The sequence below is a fragment of the Hibiscus syriacus genome, unplaced genomic scaffold (genome assembly GCF_006381635.1).
Source record: "Hibiscus syriacus cultivar Baekdansim isolate YM2019G1 unplaced genomic scaffold, ASM638163v2 tig00110017_pilon, whole genome shotgun sequence".
In the NCBI taxonomy this organism is placed as follows: domain Eukaryota; kingdom Viridiplantae; phylum Streptophyta; class Magnoliopsida; order Malvales; family Malvaceae; genus Hibiscus; species Hibiscus syriacus.
The window spans coordinates 99,522-115,713 of record NW_024062565.1 but is presented as its reverse complement, the minus strand read 5'-3'; the positions used below and the strand labels follow the sequence as shown (position 1 = coordinate 115,713).

Sequence of the window (16,192 nt, the reverse complement as noted above, 5' to 3'; positions counted from 1 at the left end):
AGATTAAAAACCGGTTTTTTTTAAAAATCGGTTTTTTTCAAACCGAAACCGGTTACACCGGTTACATCATTCGACCTTCCAAACCGATTATGATCCGAATCGGTTTTTTTATAAATCAATTTTTTGGCTTAGTAAAAAAACCGGATCGATTTTTATCCGATCCGGATCGGATTTAAATCAGGCTATGTGCATCTCTACAAGGTATTGCTCATTACTTCTTGTATGGACAGGCTGACACATGTCAATTATTTGGACATTTCAAAGATAGAATTTCTACTAATATATAATTGGAGTAATAGAATTTCTACTAATATATAATTGGAGTAACTGACTTGGTGTAATTAACGAGCCCAGCTGGGCATGGTTTGAATTATCCATAACTAAATAAATTAATAAACGTACAACATTTAAAGATACCAATGTCTTTTGACCTTCTTTATGAACAGGGATCTGTGTTACATTGTACTTGCTTTATTAACCCCATTTATTTTTCCCTTCATTCAAACTATAACAATAAACGAACCATTATTTTGCATCTTTCCCTTATAAGTTAAACCATAATCCCTAAATCCAAATTTGTTAGTTAAAATAATTTTAAATTAAGGTTTCACGAATATACCTCTCTCTGTTTTTCAAAATATGATTTCAATTCTGTTCTTCAGTATTGATGTATATTGCTTAGATGGAAAACAGATTCTACATACGAAAATCCCTTCTTCTCTTCTCTGATTCTACCCTTTACCTTCCCTTAACCGGTTATGTTATCTATAAATACTCGATACTTTCTCCTTTGTATGAAAATATGTGGATAAGTTTGATACTTTTAAAATATTCTCGTCTTCTTTCTTTTTAAAATTTGAAAATATCAGTACTTGGAGAAATAGTATCGATACAATCAGTTTACAACACATAACATTCTATCTAGAAATCGAAAAAGTTATCCATTAATATAATAATATTGGTTCAAATTTAAAAATGTTACCCTTTTAATGGTAACAAAAAAATTTCAAAACCGTCAATGTTATTAATATAATTAACATTTTAGGTTGCTATTTCAAATGTTATAGAATTTTAAACTGTTGTGACCTTATTCATTCACACGACAACAAAATAAATCGGTTGCTAATTAAAGTGTAGGTTTCGATATGAAATGTTATATATTTCGAAACTATCGATATTCTTGCAAAATATATCAATACTTTCGGGTAAAATAAATTACCCGGTCAATTCATTTTAAATTATTTTAAATTATGCAACTTAATATATTAAACTTAATTTAACATGTACAATATATTAAACGTATTTTGTTAAATTCCTTTTAAAATTTTCCGTTGCATCATTTTTAGCATATATTACTCTGTCGTTTCATAGAATTTCCATGCAGCCTCGGTAAGATCCACGATTTTACTCGTTAGACTGGTAGAGATGCACCAATCGAACACGTGGCTAAATATAGAAAAGCGAGTATTCGTCCCTCACTAATTACGTGGCTAGAGAAAACAACATGAACACCTATATAGAAAGTGGCACAGTATGAACCGTCCGCCACTCGAGTGAATCAGGTATACATCTCCGGATCGTACTTGTAAAATTTCAAACGGCAAAGCTTTATTTCCAAAAGCGAATTTTAAAATTATGAAGTGGTTGTGATGCTTTCTCATCACCGACTTGCTACAGCACCATCCCATCAGGCAGTGTTTTATAGCAGCGACTTGTACAAAAAAGTATTACTTGAACCTGACATATTTAAAAGCATTTCAGACATGTATTGAGAAGCAAAATAAATTGATATAAAGTAATGTTCAATGAAATTAAACAAACTACGGATATAAACAAGCCCAGTAAATAAAAACTAGAGAAGCCATGCAAAAAACAAACCATGTTCTAGCAACTGTATTAATAATAAAACACTATCCAAAAGCATAGCATTATATATAAAGTTCCAAACTTCAACCCTGATAAACAAATATAGTCCAGTGTTGATAAAGGGTCCAGCAAAGTATTGGCCAGGATGCCTATACCCAAATTCCAATCATTTTAGGCTCAAGGAACCAGGTTATCATTCAGCGATAGTGAAGCCAATCTGTCAGCTGGACTGTTGGCTTGTTGCTGAGCAGCGACATTCTGCAATACCTCCAAGGCCTCGGCAACCTTAGCCTTCAGAGCTTCTGGTGATTCAAGAAGATGCAAAACCTCTGTTTGGTCCATTTCCAGAAGCATGCCGGTAATCTTGGCTGCAGAATCACGCTCCAGCCTTTCCACAAGGGGATATAAGCTTTCACCAAGCATCTGGTCATCAGTTGCAATGAAAATATAAATATCACCAAACTAAATAAACAACAAAAACACGCTCTTTCAAAAAAAAAAAACACGCAAACTGTAAAAGAAATCAACAAATGGGCTTACCGTCCTTTGATGTTCAGGTGTTGCATTTGCAAGAGCAGTAGCCAATGCTGGTACCGGCATGGGCTGCCCAACACCAACACCAGCATCACGCAATGACATTCCACCCATGTCATATGGAGCAGAAAGCATTCCTCCAGGAACATTTGATATTGGAACTTCGGGCATCATACGGCCTGGGGGGTAACGATAGACAGATCCCCTGGGCAGCATCTGGAACAAGGAGGATGAGTTAGAATAAGCATAAAAAACAGGTTCCTACACACATGCATACAGCTTACCTGCTGTTGCATCAACGGCACAGGTTGCTGAGTCAGTTGCACCGGACCTGCTCCCCGGCGCCCCCCTGGTCGCTGCCCCTGCTGACCTTGCTGTACCATGGGAAAAAAGAAATTTTGCACAGGAGGGCCGCCAGGCCTCATTCCAGGAACCAGCTGTTGCTGATAGCCAAAACCAGCCTGGAATAGATGACATAAGGAAACAATCATGTTCATATCTCAGAAGTCCAGTAAAATCAAATCCTCCAAACATCCAAACAGACAAGTACTTGCAAGGGGGGAGAAAGACTAAAAAAAATCATGCAAAGCATGTAAAATTAAGATGATGCAGAGTAAAGATATATTACTTGTGGGGAGTAATAGCTGGAGGTGCTTGTCCATATAAAAACTGTTGACCAAGACCCGGAGCACCAGAAGGATACATTGGAAGTCGAGGAGTAACAGGGGACATAGCAAGTGGCCTCATTTGAGAAAACTGAGCCTGAACAAAACAAAACATATAAATGGGATTAAACTAATTGAATTATACAATGAATCACATAACTGTTAAAACCCATTAATCATCATACAATTTTGAGATTTATATTCAAGTTTACAAAGATTTTCATGTATTTGGAGAGAACCCTTAGAAGATCATATAACCTAAACATGTCAAACTATGCATAAATTAATTGGCAAGAATGCTCCAAGAAAAAAGAAGAAATGGACTTGAATCCCAAATTATTAAGAACATTAACCCATGAAATTCAGAAGTACACAGCACACTTCCTTTTACTAAATTACAAACAATACACTATCAAAGGAAACTCTGAAAAACAATAATCAAGATAGAAAAGAACTAGATGCCCAACGAATAAATACTTATAGTATTACCTGAAGCCTTGCTCTTCTCTCTTCTTTCCTTTGCGCAAGTGCAACATAAAGTGGTTTGCTAGCAACCATTTTACCATTCATCTCAGCAAGCTGTAGATGTATAACAAATTTACTAACTAGATTGTGACGTTATATTTAGATGACCACCCAAAGAAAAACAAATTCAAACTTACAGCTCGAGATGCTTCTTCAGGGGTTGAAAAGGCCACAAACCCTGAGCCCTTGCTAATTCCACTAGGATCGCACATAACCTGCAAAATTTTCAAAGAGGTAAAAGCAATAACATTAATATCAAGAGAACAAGATTACATTAGTTATCAACAATTACCCAACCAAGTATCATTTCACAAACCTTGCATGAAATAATGGTACCAAACTCTGAAAACAGTTCCTTCAATGCTTCATCACCAACGCTATCATCTAAGTTTTTAATGTATAAATTCAAACCTTTGAATTTATCAGCAGCTTCCTTTAACGTCTGCTCATATCGGGCCTTTCGCTCATTCTCTCTTTCAGACTTTTTCAAGGCTTTTCCAACATATATCTCTTTTTCATCAACCTTCTTTCCATTAAGAGCTTCAACAGCTTTAGCAGCATCATCAGCATTTTCAAAGTTGACAAATCCAAAACCCTTTGACTTCCCATCTGGATCCCTCATAACTACAGCACTAGTAATTTCGCCATACTCACCAAAAATTGTTTTTATGTCTTCATCTGTTGTAGACTCAGAAAGATTTTTCACATAAACATTATTGAATTTGGTCTTATCCGAAGCACTGCCTCTTTCATGCTTGCGAAGAAAAGGTCCAACATAGACCTGCTTGTCATTAATTAACATGCCATTTAATTTATCAATTGCATTTTGGGCAGATTCTTCGTTGTCAAATTGTACAAAACCATAGCCTTTAGACTGCCCTAGACCATCAGCAGCTATCTTGCAAGAAAGAATGTTGCCAAATGAATAAAATGTATCATGTAAAGCTTTGTGGTCAATAGACTTGTCCAAGTTCTGCATTCGAAACAAAACTCAAAGGATTAGGTAAGATTGGAATTTGGAAGCCAACTATATCACATAAAGAAAATATGTTTACATGTGTGAATGATTACAACAAATAGAATGATGGAAATCTAAGATTGGATATTTTGCATATATATTGGATGAATATGGAGTGCGTGTGGACAGATTTTGAACAGGTAAGAACAAGGAAACGAAAGGCCTAAGAAATTCAAATCAAATTACTATTTGTGATTTCAGATGGAAAAATAGCCATGAGAGGAAGGGGGATAAATAAAGAAAGACCTCAAAGAGATTAATACCTTGATAAATATGTTTGCAGTACCACTCCTACGAAGACTAGGGTCTCGCTGAGAATACATGATGCGAATGGGCTTGTTATTCAGTGGAGTGAAATTCAGTAGCTCCAATGCCCTAGCCGCTGTAGACAAGAATAATAAAAAGGCAACATTAATTAACTGCACAATTCAACGGAAAGAATTCATTCTCCCAAATCATAATTGATTAAAACAAGACTTCAAAGAAATGAGTAATATAGCCTCATTTTTTAAAGTTAACTTCCAACACAATTTCAATCCACTCTTGGGAATATAATAGGAGGCACATTGGGCAAAGCCGTGTCAAATATTTTGCAAATCTAAAGAATGCATTAAGAAAAGTCTCAAAGCAAAACATAGAAATTGAAAAGCTTTTCAAATATTTTGCAAAGATAGAGACTGACGTTATTTTTCAAAATGTTTTACATTCTCATTCTAAAGAATACATTATGGAAGTTTAAAAGCAAACATAGGGATTGACGATATCTAAACTTAAAAAAACCATTGAAAATTAACTATCAACGAAAATGACATTGATGCTATAATACACTCAAACTTTGCAGTTAAATTGGATCAACAGTTAACTAGCTTGAATTATATACCAATTAAAGTACTTCCAATAAAATCTACATTTACATTTATATCTCAAAAAATTTCAAATCACCATAAACAAAATTTCACAATAATCAATAATCCATATTCACATTCCAAAAGAATTCACAGTCAATGTAACCGACAAACAGCGGTCAATTATTAAAGTACTGAAAGAAAATTAATTTTTAAAAAAATTAAGTAGAAATCTAACCATCACGAGGATTGTTATAGTTGACATAGCCATAGCCGAGAGACCGGCCAGTTGCCAAGTCCCGACAGACTCTTACTGAAGCGACCTGAGCCACCTGGCTAAACGTTTGGTAGAGCTGCTCATCAGTAACAGTTAAATCAAGATCCCCGACATAGAGCGATGTCAGCATCAACTGCGGACCACCAGTTACGGGGGCAACGCCGTTTGGTCCGGAAACCGGCGCCTGATACTGAACCTGAATCTGTGCCATCAAAATAACCCGTAACGCTAACTCTTCTAGATCGCGCTCTTTTTTTCTTCTTCTCTTTTAGTTTCCCCCCTCTACGCCTGTTATTCAATCAAAAACTATCGAGAAAAAAATTAAAACATATTCTAAAACTAAATATTTTTTCTGGTATTTCGGATAGAAAAGGAGAGAGAGGCGTAAACGGGGATAAAATGGTCAGAGATCCGGAGTTGAACGGAACGATATATGACGACGGCGAACAAAAGAGGAGTTCAAGATTTTCTCTCTTTTTTGGATTTTCTAAAAAGTGACAAAACGGGGAGGGCAGAACGAACTGCGCCGCACCCAGTAAAGAAGCAACTGTGTCTTTTTTATAGGCATGAAGGTTTTGAACAAACCCTACTTTGTTTCGGTAAGCTACTGTCTATCGTCGGATCTTTCTATGGTATAGAGATCAACGGTCTCCTTGTAGTGGCAAAATCAGGCCCCCGCGTGATACTTGGGCGGTTAGATGACACGTGGTAATGTCAGTAAGCAGCGGTTACATCCCCCAACTCAATTGCTTTTAATGTGTTTTTTCCCTATTATTTAATGGGTTGGGCTCTTTTTGTATGAAAAAATGAAAAAGAGAGGTGTTTGTGCTTTAGCTGCATTCCGAAGTGTTTATACAACGGATTAGGCTGAAAGCCGCAAAAATAGGTTTGCCTAAGTCAGCAGAAAAAGTTAAAAATAGACAGTTGGTCAAATACTCAAAAGCGGGTGGACTACTGACCTAAGAAACAGGCCAACCTTCTATCTCAGTCCATTTAACAAGGTCTTTCTATACCTTAACTTATTGTCTGATCAGTATTGGGTCTGTTGGCTCATTTGGGCTCCTAAAATATTAGAGTTTGCCCCTCGATAAATGAATTGCCCAAAAAAATAGCAAGGAGCGTGAACAACAATCTTCATCTGGGTTCAGCTCTCCAATTTTGGAACCAAAATAAGACATTGCATGCAGATGAAAAGACAAAAATAAATCGGAGAAAGGATTCAAAGAAATCTCCGATATCAAACTATCGTAGCTTCAAAATTAGTTCGGTGGATCCACCCACCAACGGTCACGAGCGACTGATGCTTCAACTTCAACTGGAGCTACTTCCAACCAGACCATACGAACTAGAAAAGAACGTCCAATCTTGGCGAGGACATGGGCAGCAGCATTTTGACTCCGACGGACATGGGTAAAAGACAACGTTTCGAAATCTCTACCCATAGCTTGCACATTTTGAACTATCGCTCTAATTTCCGAGTTACCATTTGAAGGCTGTGATATTTTGTTGATCACCACCAGGGCATCCCCTTCGATGATAACTGTAAAAAATCTTAGTTCTCTTGAAAGGGAAACAGCTTGCTCGCAGGCTAGTGCTTCGGCAGTTTCTGGATTCGCAACATAAAAGTTAGGATAAGAACATGCAACCATTATTAGCCCTTCTGAATTTCTGACAAAAATTCCTGTTGTGGAGGATTTAGTAGCCAAATCAAAACTTGCACCAAAATTTGTTTTGAACTTGTCATCTGGGCAGGGCCGGTCCAATGAATTTTAATGCCCTGGGCGAAATAATAATTTTATGTCCCTATACTTGTAACGTATAATAGACAAAATATAATTTTTTTTTTAAAAAAAATGTAATAAAAATTATCGTCAAACAATATCAATGCTAATACAAACCAAAACCTACAATGTTACAAATATCACCTAAAATGATGCATTCGTGCATTTTTTGAAACAAAAACTTCTATTATTTTACGATAATCAAGACTTTGTAAAAATTGACTTTCGATGGTTAGAATTGCTAATCCGTTCAATCTATCTTGAGTCATCGTGCTTCGAAGATCGGATTATTAGAAGGTTTAACCGGTCTAACAATAAATCTATCTAAAGACACATGTAAAGAATTATCTATTTCTTGTTCTTATTTTTTTTCGTTTTCTATTTTGAGCACCCGATGGTTGTTTTTGAGGTAACATATTTAAAAGTAATCAATAAAACAAATATAGTAGCAAGTAAACAATAAAACATGTATATTACCAAGGAAAGATACAACCTGACCGATGATCGAAGTTTATGTTGTTGACTTGTTCTTTCTCACTTGTTCTTTCTCACAATCAACTGATCTGAAAAATTAATGATGAAATCAAAATAATCAAAATGAATCACTCTAAAAAATGAATTGTACGAAAATAAAAGAAGATAAGTTAAACAGGAAAGCTATCTACTGCTAGGCTACTAGCAAAACAGAAAATGCAATCTCATGATTCAAGATCCAGAAAGCACTTTCAAACATTAGCCAGCACTTGCAAACATTTGCAAACATTCTTCCCCACAAGCCTCACACTTGTCTGAATTATTTATGAATCCGTCGCTTTTATATTTGCTTTTAATCTTTGGGACCGGCTGGTTGAAAAATAATTGGGTTCTACAACTATAATTTGCTGCATGTTAAAATTCTGCACTCACTAGTCAAGACTCATTTCAAAAAATAAAATCAAGTGGCATACAGACTACTGCATTTCGTTTTCCAAAAACAGGAACCGGTTTAAGCCCCACCCGATCGAACCAAATGGCTAACTTAAAACCATTAGGCAAGAACAAACTAATACCATTTCCAAAATCTTCAAAGTGAACATGATTCTTTGGACAAACATGCCCCAAAGTAAAAAAAACATTGAGGCACATTCCAGATTCCTTGAACATTTAAAAATAGACAAAGGAGGGAATTTCGATTCAATGCTAAGACGGTAAGACCAAACAGGAAATTCATATTGAACATTTAAAAATAAACCCTTGATTTAAACAAAACTCAGATAAAAAAAATCCCGGTCATACAATAAGTTATCTAATCAATTCAACAAAAACCCATAATATCTTTAAAATCCATAAATAATGGGAATTATATAATAGACAAAGGAGGGAATTTCGAAGAGTACTGGATAGATCAACCAGGTAGATTCAAGAAATTTGTCTCACTACATAAATTATAGAAAGCTGACCTGCGAGAACCGGAAAAGCAGAAATGCATCCAAACACGAAGTAAATCAGAGAATAGTGTGAAGGATCTCGAACAATCGAAAACTGAAAACAACTCAATCTCGGATTCAGTTTTACAAGCAAAATGGTCGTCGTCCTGGTAAAAGCAAAAGAGGTAATAATTGGGAAGGCAAAATATTAGAATGATGCCCCCTTAAATATGATGCCCTGTGCCCAGGCCCATGTGGCACAGGTCCTGGGCCGGCCCTGCATCTGGGGGTGGAGACCAACATTCATTGGCACAGCTAGTAGAGGTACCTGTAGAAGTGTTGCTTGCATCAAACTCTTCTATAAAATTATGAATGTACCTGGTTAGGTCTTTAGGACTCTGAGTAAAATTTTCATGTAGTTTTTTGTTTCGATAAGACCACAAGGACCAAATAGCTACTACCTTTCAGCATGAATGAGCAATTTCTCTGGAAAGATAGAGCTGAGCTATTTCCTGTCCTCACTATTCAGAGAGTTATAGTAAGAGATAGGCTGATTACAAGTAGGCTTGTAGATCTTGAACGCTGTTGATACTCGGAGGAGAATGTAGCGGAGATGCTTACTCTGTTTAGTAAAAGTAGTACAAATGATTTTCTTTTCTTTATCAATGTCAGATTTTATATATCTCAAATATGTCCTGTTTTGAAATATCATGTGACAGATAGAAGTGTCTTATAACTCCAAAGTGTATCCTATGGTCATGCATGCCTCCAAATTAAAAGTCTTCCAGAAACATTAGTCTACAAGTATGTTTTCTGCATTAAAATGAACGGAGGGTATAAATACTATTATTTTGGCGTGTCCATGAGATAGCAGCTTGCATACGGAGGTATTTTCTTCAAAGTGAATTTGACTTGCATAATATAGCATCTCTTCTTCCTATAAACCAAGTTGTTTGCGACAAAGCTGGAAAAGGAATTCCACTTTTCTTTCAGAGTTCACAGCCTTTTTTTGAATGGTAATCAGTGATTCACTCTCGGTTACCGAGAGAAACCCCCCATCTCTCCATTTGAAAATATATTCTTCTGCCATGAATTTCATATCTGTCCCACTCCCACCGAATATTATTAACTTTTGATTTTAAATGCCTATATAAATAGTCAAATACACACATCAGTTAACTGGCCGGTGGCGAAGTAGATAGATATGGATATATAGTAGCAACTTTACAGAAGCCTTCCAGGCCCAGGCAATAGTATCATAAAGATTATTGATCCTGCATCTTGATTTATTTTTTCAAGGACACACACCATCAATCTACTTCTGTCTTTCTCATTTTTTTTATAATAATAAAACCAAATATTCAAGGGGGAAGGTATGAGCTAGCTTAAGGGGATGAATGATGCAAAGTACCGGTTTCTCCCCAAGTAGTCGAAGTGACGCCCAAAAAGAAAGGAAACAAAAACCAATTCACCAGCTGGAAGAAAGATCGAATAAAGAGTGACATAAATCTGATTTGCTTTTAAGTCGGGAATAAATAAGCAGAAGAGTTAAGGAGAGACAACTTTGTCTTTCTTCTTTCCCGAAACAAAAGAAAGAAAAAGCTACCACATTTAATCATCATCTTTTTCAAAGAATATCATAATGGGAACGGAGTTTTGATTTTCTAGCAGTTTTTCCCAACTTTTTCCTATTTTCAAACGCCTTTTCATCTGCCTTCAGGGTGCAATGGGAATAGCTCCAGGGCTCTGCTTTCCTCCTCTTTACATGGCGTTCCGCTGTTTTCTTCCAAGTACTCAAATGACCAACTCTTGCACATCCTCTTATATGGACTATCCTCATCGGATCTTTCCATTATTTCCACCTGTAAGATAAAGCATGATTATTTGGTAAACCTAATGTTTACAGGGGAAACTAAACCAGATACTCATTCTATAATTAAACCAAGGGGAGTACCCTAGTGTCCAAAGTTATGGGAGCTGAGTTCCTGGTAGAATGGGTAAAGCCAAGGCTGCTGTGCTTCAGCTTTTGCCTCTCGCGTTCTTTGTGGTTTTGAAACCAGTAGAAAACGTTTTTGCCTTCGATCTTCCCATACTTTCCCAATTGCGCTGTGATTTGCTCTATTTGTTGTGCATTTGGAGTTCGTATCCCACCTCTATACAGCATCTCCAGAATCCCTATCTGTTCTTGCGTTGGATTCCACCGCGTACCTCCAGCATGTGTTTCCACCTACATGACAAAGTTTGTGGTTCATAAAACTTCTTTCCAAATCCCAGTATTCTTTGCTTGATTAAGTTTCCATTAACAACTTAAACTCATAAATAATGTCACATCTTAAAAGAAAAAAACATCCTTCTCCTCTCATTGGCAATTGAAAAAAAAAGGAATCATCGTACCATTTTCATAATTGTACATATATTTTTACCTACTCAGACGTAGGTCACTGACAAGGTGGTTTAGTTATAGATTGGCTAAGACAAATAAGGCTGTAAGACGGAAACCGAACTACGGAAGGGATGTTAGTGCCACATACAGCCAAGTTGACAATAGTGAAGTAAGACAAGATAGGATGAGACTGAAGGTAGAGGCAATTAATTAACAAAGGAGGGTACCTGAGGAGAATGGCGCTTCTGGTCACAGGGGACAAGCTTTCTGGGGCCTCTTTCTGGTCTAATGAAGCTTTTGAGGTGGAAAGAGGAGACTGTATCAGGGGAGGAGGCCTGGTGGTGGAGCTTGGGAGCGAGAGGGCGTAAGCGCTTACAGCCAAGGGAGAGAGATGGTTCGTGCTCCCCGAATCCACGTGCCAGCTGGTGCACCTTCATGTTTCCCATGGTAAAGGAGTGAATGATGGAGAGAATGGTGAATTATATAGATCGGAAGGAATCCCAAAAAAAAAAAGAGTGGGAAATGAGGTGGTGCTTTGAAGAGCAAAGACCAAATGATGAAGTGAGGTTGACTTATGATTAACCTCATGTTAAAAAAAACTAAAAGAAACAAAGAGGACAGGGGAAGTGTTCAAATAGGGGAATAAACAAAAGAGAAGGGTATAGAGTATGAACGTGTGGGTTGGCCTGGCCACACTTGCTTTTCGGTGGCCTTTGTGTTTTTTCTCCCCTCCTCAAACTCTACTTTTTCTTATCAAAAGATTCCTCCAACCCCAAAACTTGAAAGTGTAACTCTCTTCTTTCTCTTTGCAAGATACGGAGACACAAAGAAAGAGAAAGGGGTGAAGGCCGTCCTCTTTCACAGGCATAGAATGTTGAATATACCAAACCAACTAAATTAATCCTACTCATCTATTTTGTGTTCCACGAAAACAACCCTACTTTGGGAACTGTTGCTCTCATTTTCCCAGATTCAATGCCCTAATCTTCAAACCCCATTTAATATATATTCTTGGGCAAAATCTCTCGAGTCTAGCACCTGCCATGCACCATGCAATTCCTAGTACGTTAAAGAAATCCAACTGCATATGTATTTTATTTCATATTAAAATATCATGATAATAATGTTTTATACATTTTTAAGTATAAAATAATATATGTTTTAAGATAATTTTTAACCATTTAATATTATTTATTATATTTTAATGATATAATTTAATCTCTCTATTTTTATAATATTAATAATCGTTCAAATAATTAATTATTTTAATTGCAATATTAAATATATTGTTTCTAATAAACACCCTTTTAGCTTGTAACTATAAATTTAAAACATAAATGATAAAATAAACCTTATATATATATATAATCGACCAATATCATTGAGAAATGATAACTTTTGGCAGTAATTATGGATCATGTCTTGCACGTATAAAACAGATAGTGGTAAATAATAAATGCATGTTCCACTTTGTATGATGAGGTTTGGAAAAAGAACTGGGTTTTTTTTTTGACCAGTCACAAAGGAAAGTTTGGAGTGCAATCGATAGGGTTCAACATGTGTGACGCCAACTACACGTGTGCTTCAATTATATATCCAATCCAAGGGTTCGATACCCGTTGTAATAAAAGGACACGGAGCCATTGGTCAGTCTCTCCCTTTCTACAATAATTTTTGCTTTTTTTAAACCAATTTTGTTTGCTTGTTTGAGCATAATTTTATGAAACAAACTTGCTAGACGTTATTAAACCATGCATATTTTTGTATATAAAATTACAAAATAAATATCAAACCATTGTTGGACATTATATATTTGAATAAATATACACTTAAAATATATATGTCTGAACATATATTAGAGGGAAAAAATAAGGTTAACTTCAGTGGGAAAGAAAGAAAGAAAGAAAAAAGCCAAATGGATTTGAAACGTCATATTCCTGAAATAGAGAAGAGCTGAAACTTCCAAAATGTAAAATGTAATCCCAAAACTCTAACAAAATTTGCTGTATTGCATTTGTAAGCTTATCTACTGCCTTAGCTATCCTGTCTATAGTCAAATAAATAAAGGATTCAACTTTTGGGATTTTGTTGCCGGGCGCAGATCTGGCCTTTCCCTCCCGACCTTGGACCTAGCCATGCACTGCCAATAGAATCCAGACATTGACAAACTTGCCAATACACTCTTTGAAAATGGTTGCTTTTGCTAAACAGTTCATTTTCATCCTGAGCTCTTTGGAGACACCGGTTTTTGTCTCGAGTTTTTAGGCGTTTTTTATTTTTTTTATATTAAATATTAATAATTAATTTCTTTTTTCAGGCCCAATTACAAATCCTGACCCAAATCCAATCAAACCAAACTAGCCCAAATACAAACCTACCTAAACCGGCCCAATAGCCCAAACCTAAACTAAACCCTAACTTAATCTAACCCTAACCTTAAGCTCCCGCTGCCACTATTCGTCGCCGATGAAACCTACCACTTTCACTGTTCCACCGTCATAAATATCCCTGTTTTAAAGAAAAAATCAAATCAATAAAAAAATAAAAAAAATCAAATCAAACCCACTCCCCGAAAAATCTGAGGAGCCATCATTACAACCCCATCTACCCTCTTCTATCACCCTAGTCTCACCAAACGAGCAACCACCATCATTTTATAATATAGGGCAACCATTTTTGATAAGGGAGAAAAAAAACAACTAAAACCGAACAAAAGTCGGAACAAGAAGCCAAAAAAGAAAGAAAGAAGAAATAGAATTGGAGAACTTATCTTCAACGTTGATCATCGAGAAGCTCAAAGGTCACCAGAGTTGAAGAATAAGAGAAACTCTTTCGTAGATCTATGATTTTTTTGGAGTGTTTTAGTCCAAATGGAGCCCAAATTCGTATTAAGGCGTGAACTGACTTTGATAGGTGGTCATCCTTTACTTCTTCGTAGCCGTCAAATGACGGTCGGTGCCAATTCACAGTGATTGTTACGACGGAGGCTCGCTGATTTCTTAAAAGAGGAGGGAACCAACGAGACTTTGGGAAATTCTCTCTCATTTTTGGGTAAACTACTCCAATGGTCATTAATGTTTAGGTAAGTTTTTGTTTTCACCATTGATATTTCGAAGGTCACAAATCAATCACTAACATTATCGTTTGTTACAAATTAGTTACTCATCATTAACAGACGTGACAGAAAACACTCGTGGACTGTTAACAACTGTTAACAAGCTTACCTAAATGGTATAATTACACAAATAATTCATGTTATTTATATATTCTTTCAATTTAATCTTAATTTTAATAAATTAAAATCGTACGATCGAAATACCTTCGGCTAACTTTCCATCAGTCAACTTTAATTGTAGCAATGCACTTAATAGTCCTTGTCGCGTCGATTACCTCGAGTCTATCCACCATTATCTACCGTCAAACGACAACAAGTCGGAGTCAACGAGTGAGGATTTAGACTTACCCGTCGATGCATTTTCATGCCAACATTTTCGGATGTACCAGTTCAAGGTGAGGAGGTGCGCGCGTGGAAGGTCACATGACTGGACCGTGTGTCCATACGCCCACCCTGGTGAAAGCCCGAAGAAGGGACCCGAGGAAGTTCCATTACTCCGAAACTACTTGCCCCGACTTTCGCAAAGGAAACTGTAAAAGAGGTGATTCTTGTGAGTTCGCTCACGGTGTTTTCGAGTGTTGGCTCCACCCTGCTCTTTATCGTACTCAGCCTTACAAGGGCGGAACCAGTTGTAAAAGAATGGTTTGCTTTTTTGCTCACACTCCGGAACAACTTCGGGTGTTGCCACAGCAGAACCCGATAGGAAATGGATCTGGTTCAAGTGTTTTGGATCATGTTGGTTCTCTCATGCGCCACCGTCAGGAGTTTGGTTCTTCACCAACTTCTATTTTGACTTTGCCTCCTTTATCCCCATCTTTTGAATCACCTGCTACGTCACCCAGTGGCTCATTTAATTCGGTGAATGAACTTGGTGCTTCTATGCGAAGTCTGCAGCTTGGTAAGGCCAAAATGAGTTGTACCTATTCCCAGGGACTGCAAATGGAATCTGAAATCGATTCTCCTTGTGGTTTCACACTTCCACCGACTTTTTCAGCTCTCCTTCAACTCCGACCCGTACACTGACTCAGTTTAGCCTCGGAAAATGTGACTTCTGGGAATGCAACGCTTTCAAAGAGGAACTTGCGATGGAGAAATTGGAGTCTGTGAGAGACTTAAGGGCAAGTATGTATGCAAAGCTGAGCAAGGAAATTTCTCTTGGCCGTCTTCAACCAACAGGGTCGGGTCCTGATGTTAGATGGGTATCTGAGTTGGTGAACTGAAGCTGGTTCTTCGGAAAGGATTGGCTACTTGCCATCTGTTTTTATTTTACTATTGAAAGCAAAAGGGTAAGATATAGCAAAGAGTAAGGTGTTTAAAAATACCCTATTTGTTATAATTTGTTTTTATAACTAATTTTAAATTTTTGATTTCCCCGGTGGACTTAAAGATTTAATTATTTTGTATAAAAATATATCATTATTTATAAGAATTAAAAATAAATATATTTTAATTTATTAAAATTAGGATCAAATTGAAATAATATATAAATAAAATAGATTGTTTGTGTAATTATACCATCCAGGTAAGCCTGTTAACAGCTATTAACAGTTTATGTGTGTTTTTCGTCGCGCCTGTTAACGGCGAATGACCAATTTGAAACAAACGATAACGTTAATGATCGATTTGTAACTTTTGAAACATCAATGGTGAAAATAAAAACTTACCCAAAAATTAATGACCATTGGAGTAGTTTACCCCCATTTTTTAAGCATTCGAATGACAAATGAATTTTTAGGGTTTTATAATCCATAAAGAGATTTATATACCTTGCGCAAAA

General features: G+C 36.5%; 3 protein-coding genes and 1 pseudogene across 3 annotated transcripts in view; 1 reads left to right on the top strand and 3 right to left on the bottom strand.

Annotated features, from left to right (window-relative positions):
- Positions 1–1,848: 1,848 nt before the first annotated feature.
- On the bottom strand, positions 1,849–6,274 carry LOC120212823 (polyadenylate-binding protein 2-like). Its single transcript, XM_039211008.1, has 9 exons — positions 5,692–6,274; positions 4,872–4,990; positions 3,907–4,563; positions 3,728–3,805; positions 3,555–3,644; positions 3,032–3,162; positions 2,685–2,865; positions 2,407–2,616; positions 1,849–2,289 (listed from the first exon to the last, which is right to left on the bottom strand). The coding sequence occupies exons 1-9, from the start codon at positions 5,939–5,941 to the stop codon at positions 2,044–2,046; spliced, it is 1,962 nt and encodes a 653-aa protein (XP_039066939.1). The 5' UTR covers positions 5,942–6,274; the 3' UTR covers positions 1,849–2,043.
- Positions 6,275–9,363: 3,089 nt separating this feature from the next.
- The window catches only part of LOC120212820 (SUMO-conjugating enzyme SCE1-like), a 19,027-nt gene continuing 12,198 nt past the window's right edge, over positions 9,364–16,192 (bottom strand). Inside the window, exon 6 of the mRNA XM_039211006.1 lies at positions 9,364–9,374. The gene's annotated coding sequence lies outside the window, so the exon portion shown is untranslated. The remainder of the gene's footprint in view (positions 9,375–16,192) is intronic.
- LOC120212819 (WUSCHEL-related homeobox 4-like) lies at positions 10,602–11,801 on the bottom strand. Its single transcript, XM_039211004.1, has 3 exons — positions 11,528–11,801; positions 10,872–11,144; positions 10,602–10,779 (listed from the first exon to the last, which is right to left on the bottom strand). The coding sequence occupies exons 1-3, from the start codon at positions 11,744–11,746 to the stop codon at positions 10,624–10,626; spliced, it is 648 nt and encodes a 215-aa protein (XP_039066935.1). The 5' UTR covers positions 11,747–11,801; the 3' UTR covers positions 10,602–10,623.
- LOC120212936 lies at positions 14,171–15,658 on the top strand (annotated as a pseudogene).

What these genes read in the sequence shown, in the direction of transcription:
- LOC120212819 (XM_039211004.1), bottom strand. Translation starts at nt 11,746, where the DNA reads ATGGGAAACATGAAGGTGCACCAGCTGGCACGTGGATTCGGGGAGCAC. An exon ending in AGAAGCGCCATTCTCCTCAG is followed by an intron (nt 11,145 to 11,527) that starts GTACCCTCCTTT and finishes TTTGTCATGTAG; the next exon opens with GTGGAAACACATGCTGGAGG. An exon ending in CCATAACTTTGGACACTAGG is followed by an intron (nt 10,780 to 10,871) that starts GTACTCCCCTTG and finishes TTTATCTTACAG; the next exon opens with GTGGAAATAATGGAAAGATC.
- LOC120212823 (XM_039211008.1), bottom strand. Translation starts at nt 5,941, where the DNA reads ATGGCACAGATTCAGGTTCAGTATCAGGCGCCGGTTTCCGGACCAAAC. An exon ending in AGAGAAGAGCAAGGCTTCAG is followed by an intron (nt 3,163 to 3,554) that starts GTAATACTATAA and finishes TGTTTTGTTCAG; the next exon opens with GCTCAGTTTTCTCAAATGAG. An exon ending in TGCCGTTGATGCAACAGCAG is followed by an intron (nt 2,617 to 2,684) that starts GTAAGCTGTATG and finishes TCCTTGTTCCAG; the next exon opens with ATGCTGCCCAGGGGATCTGT.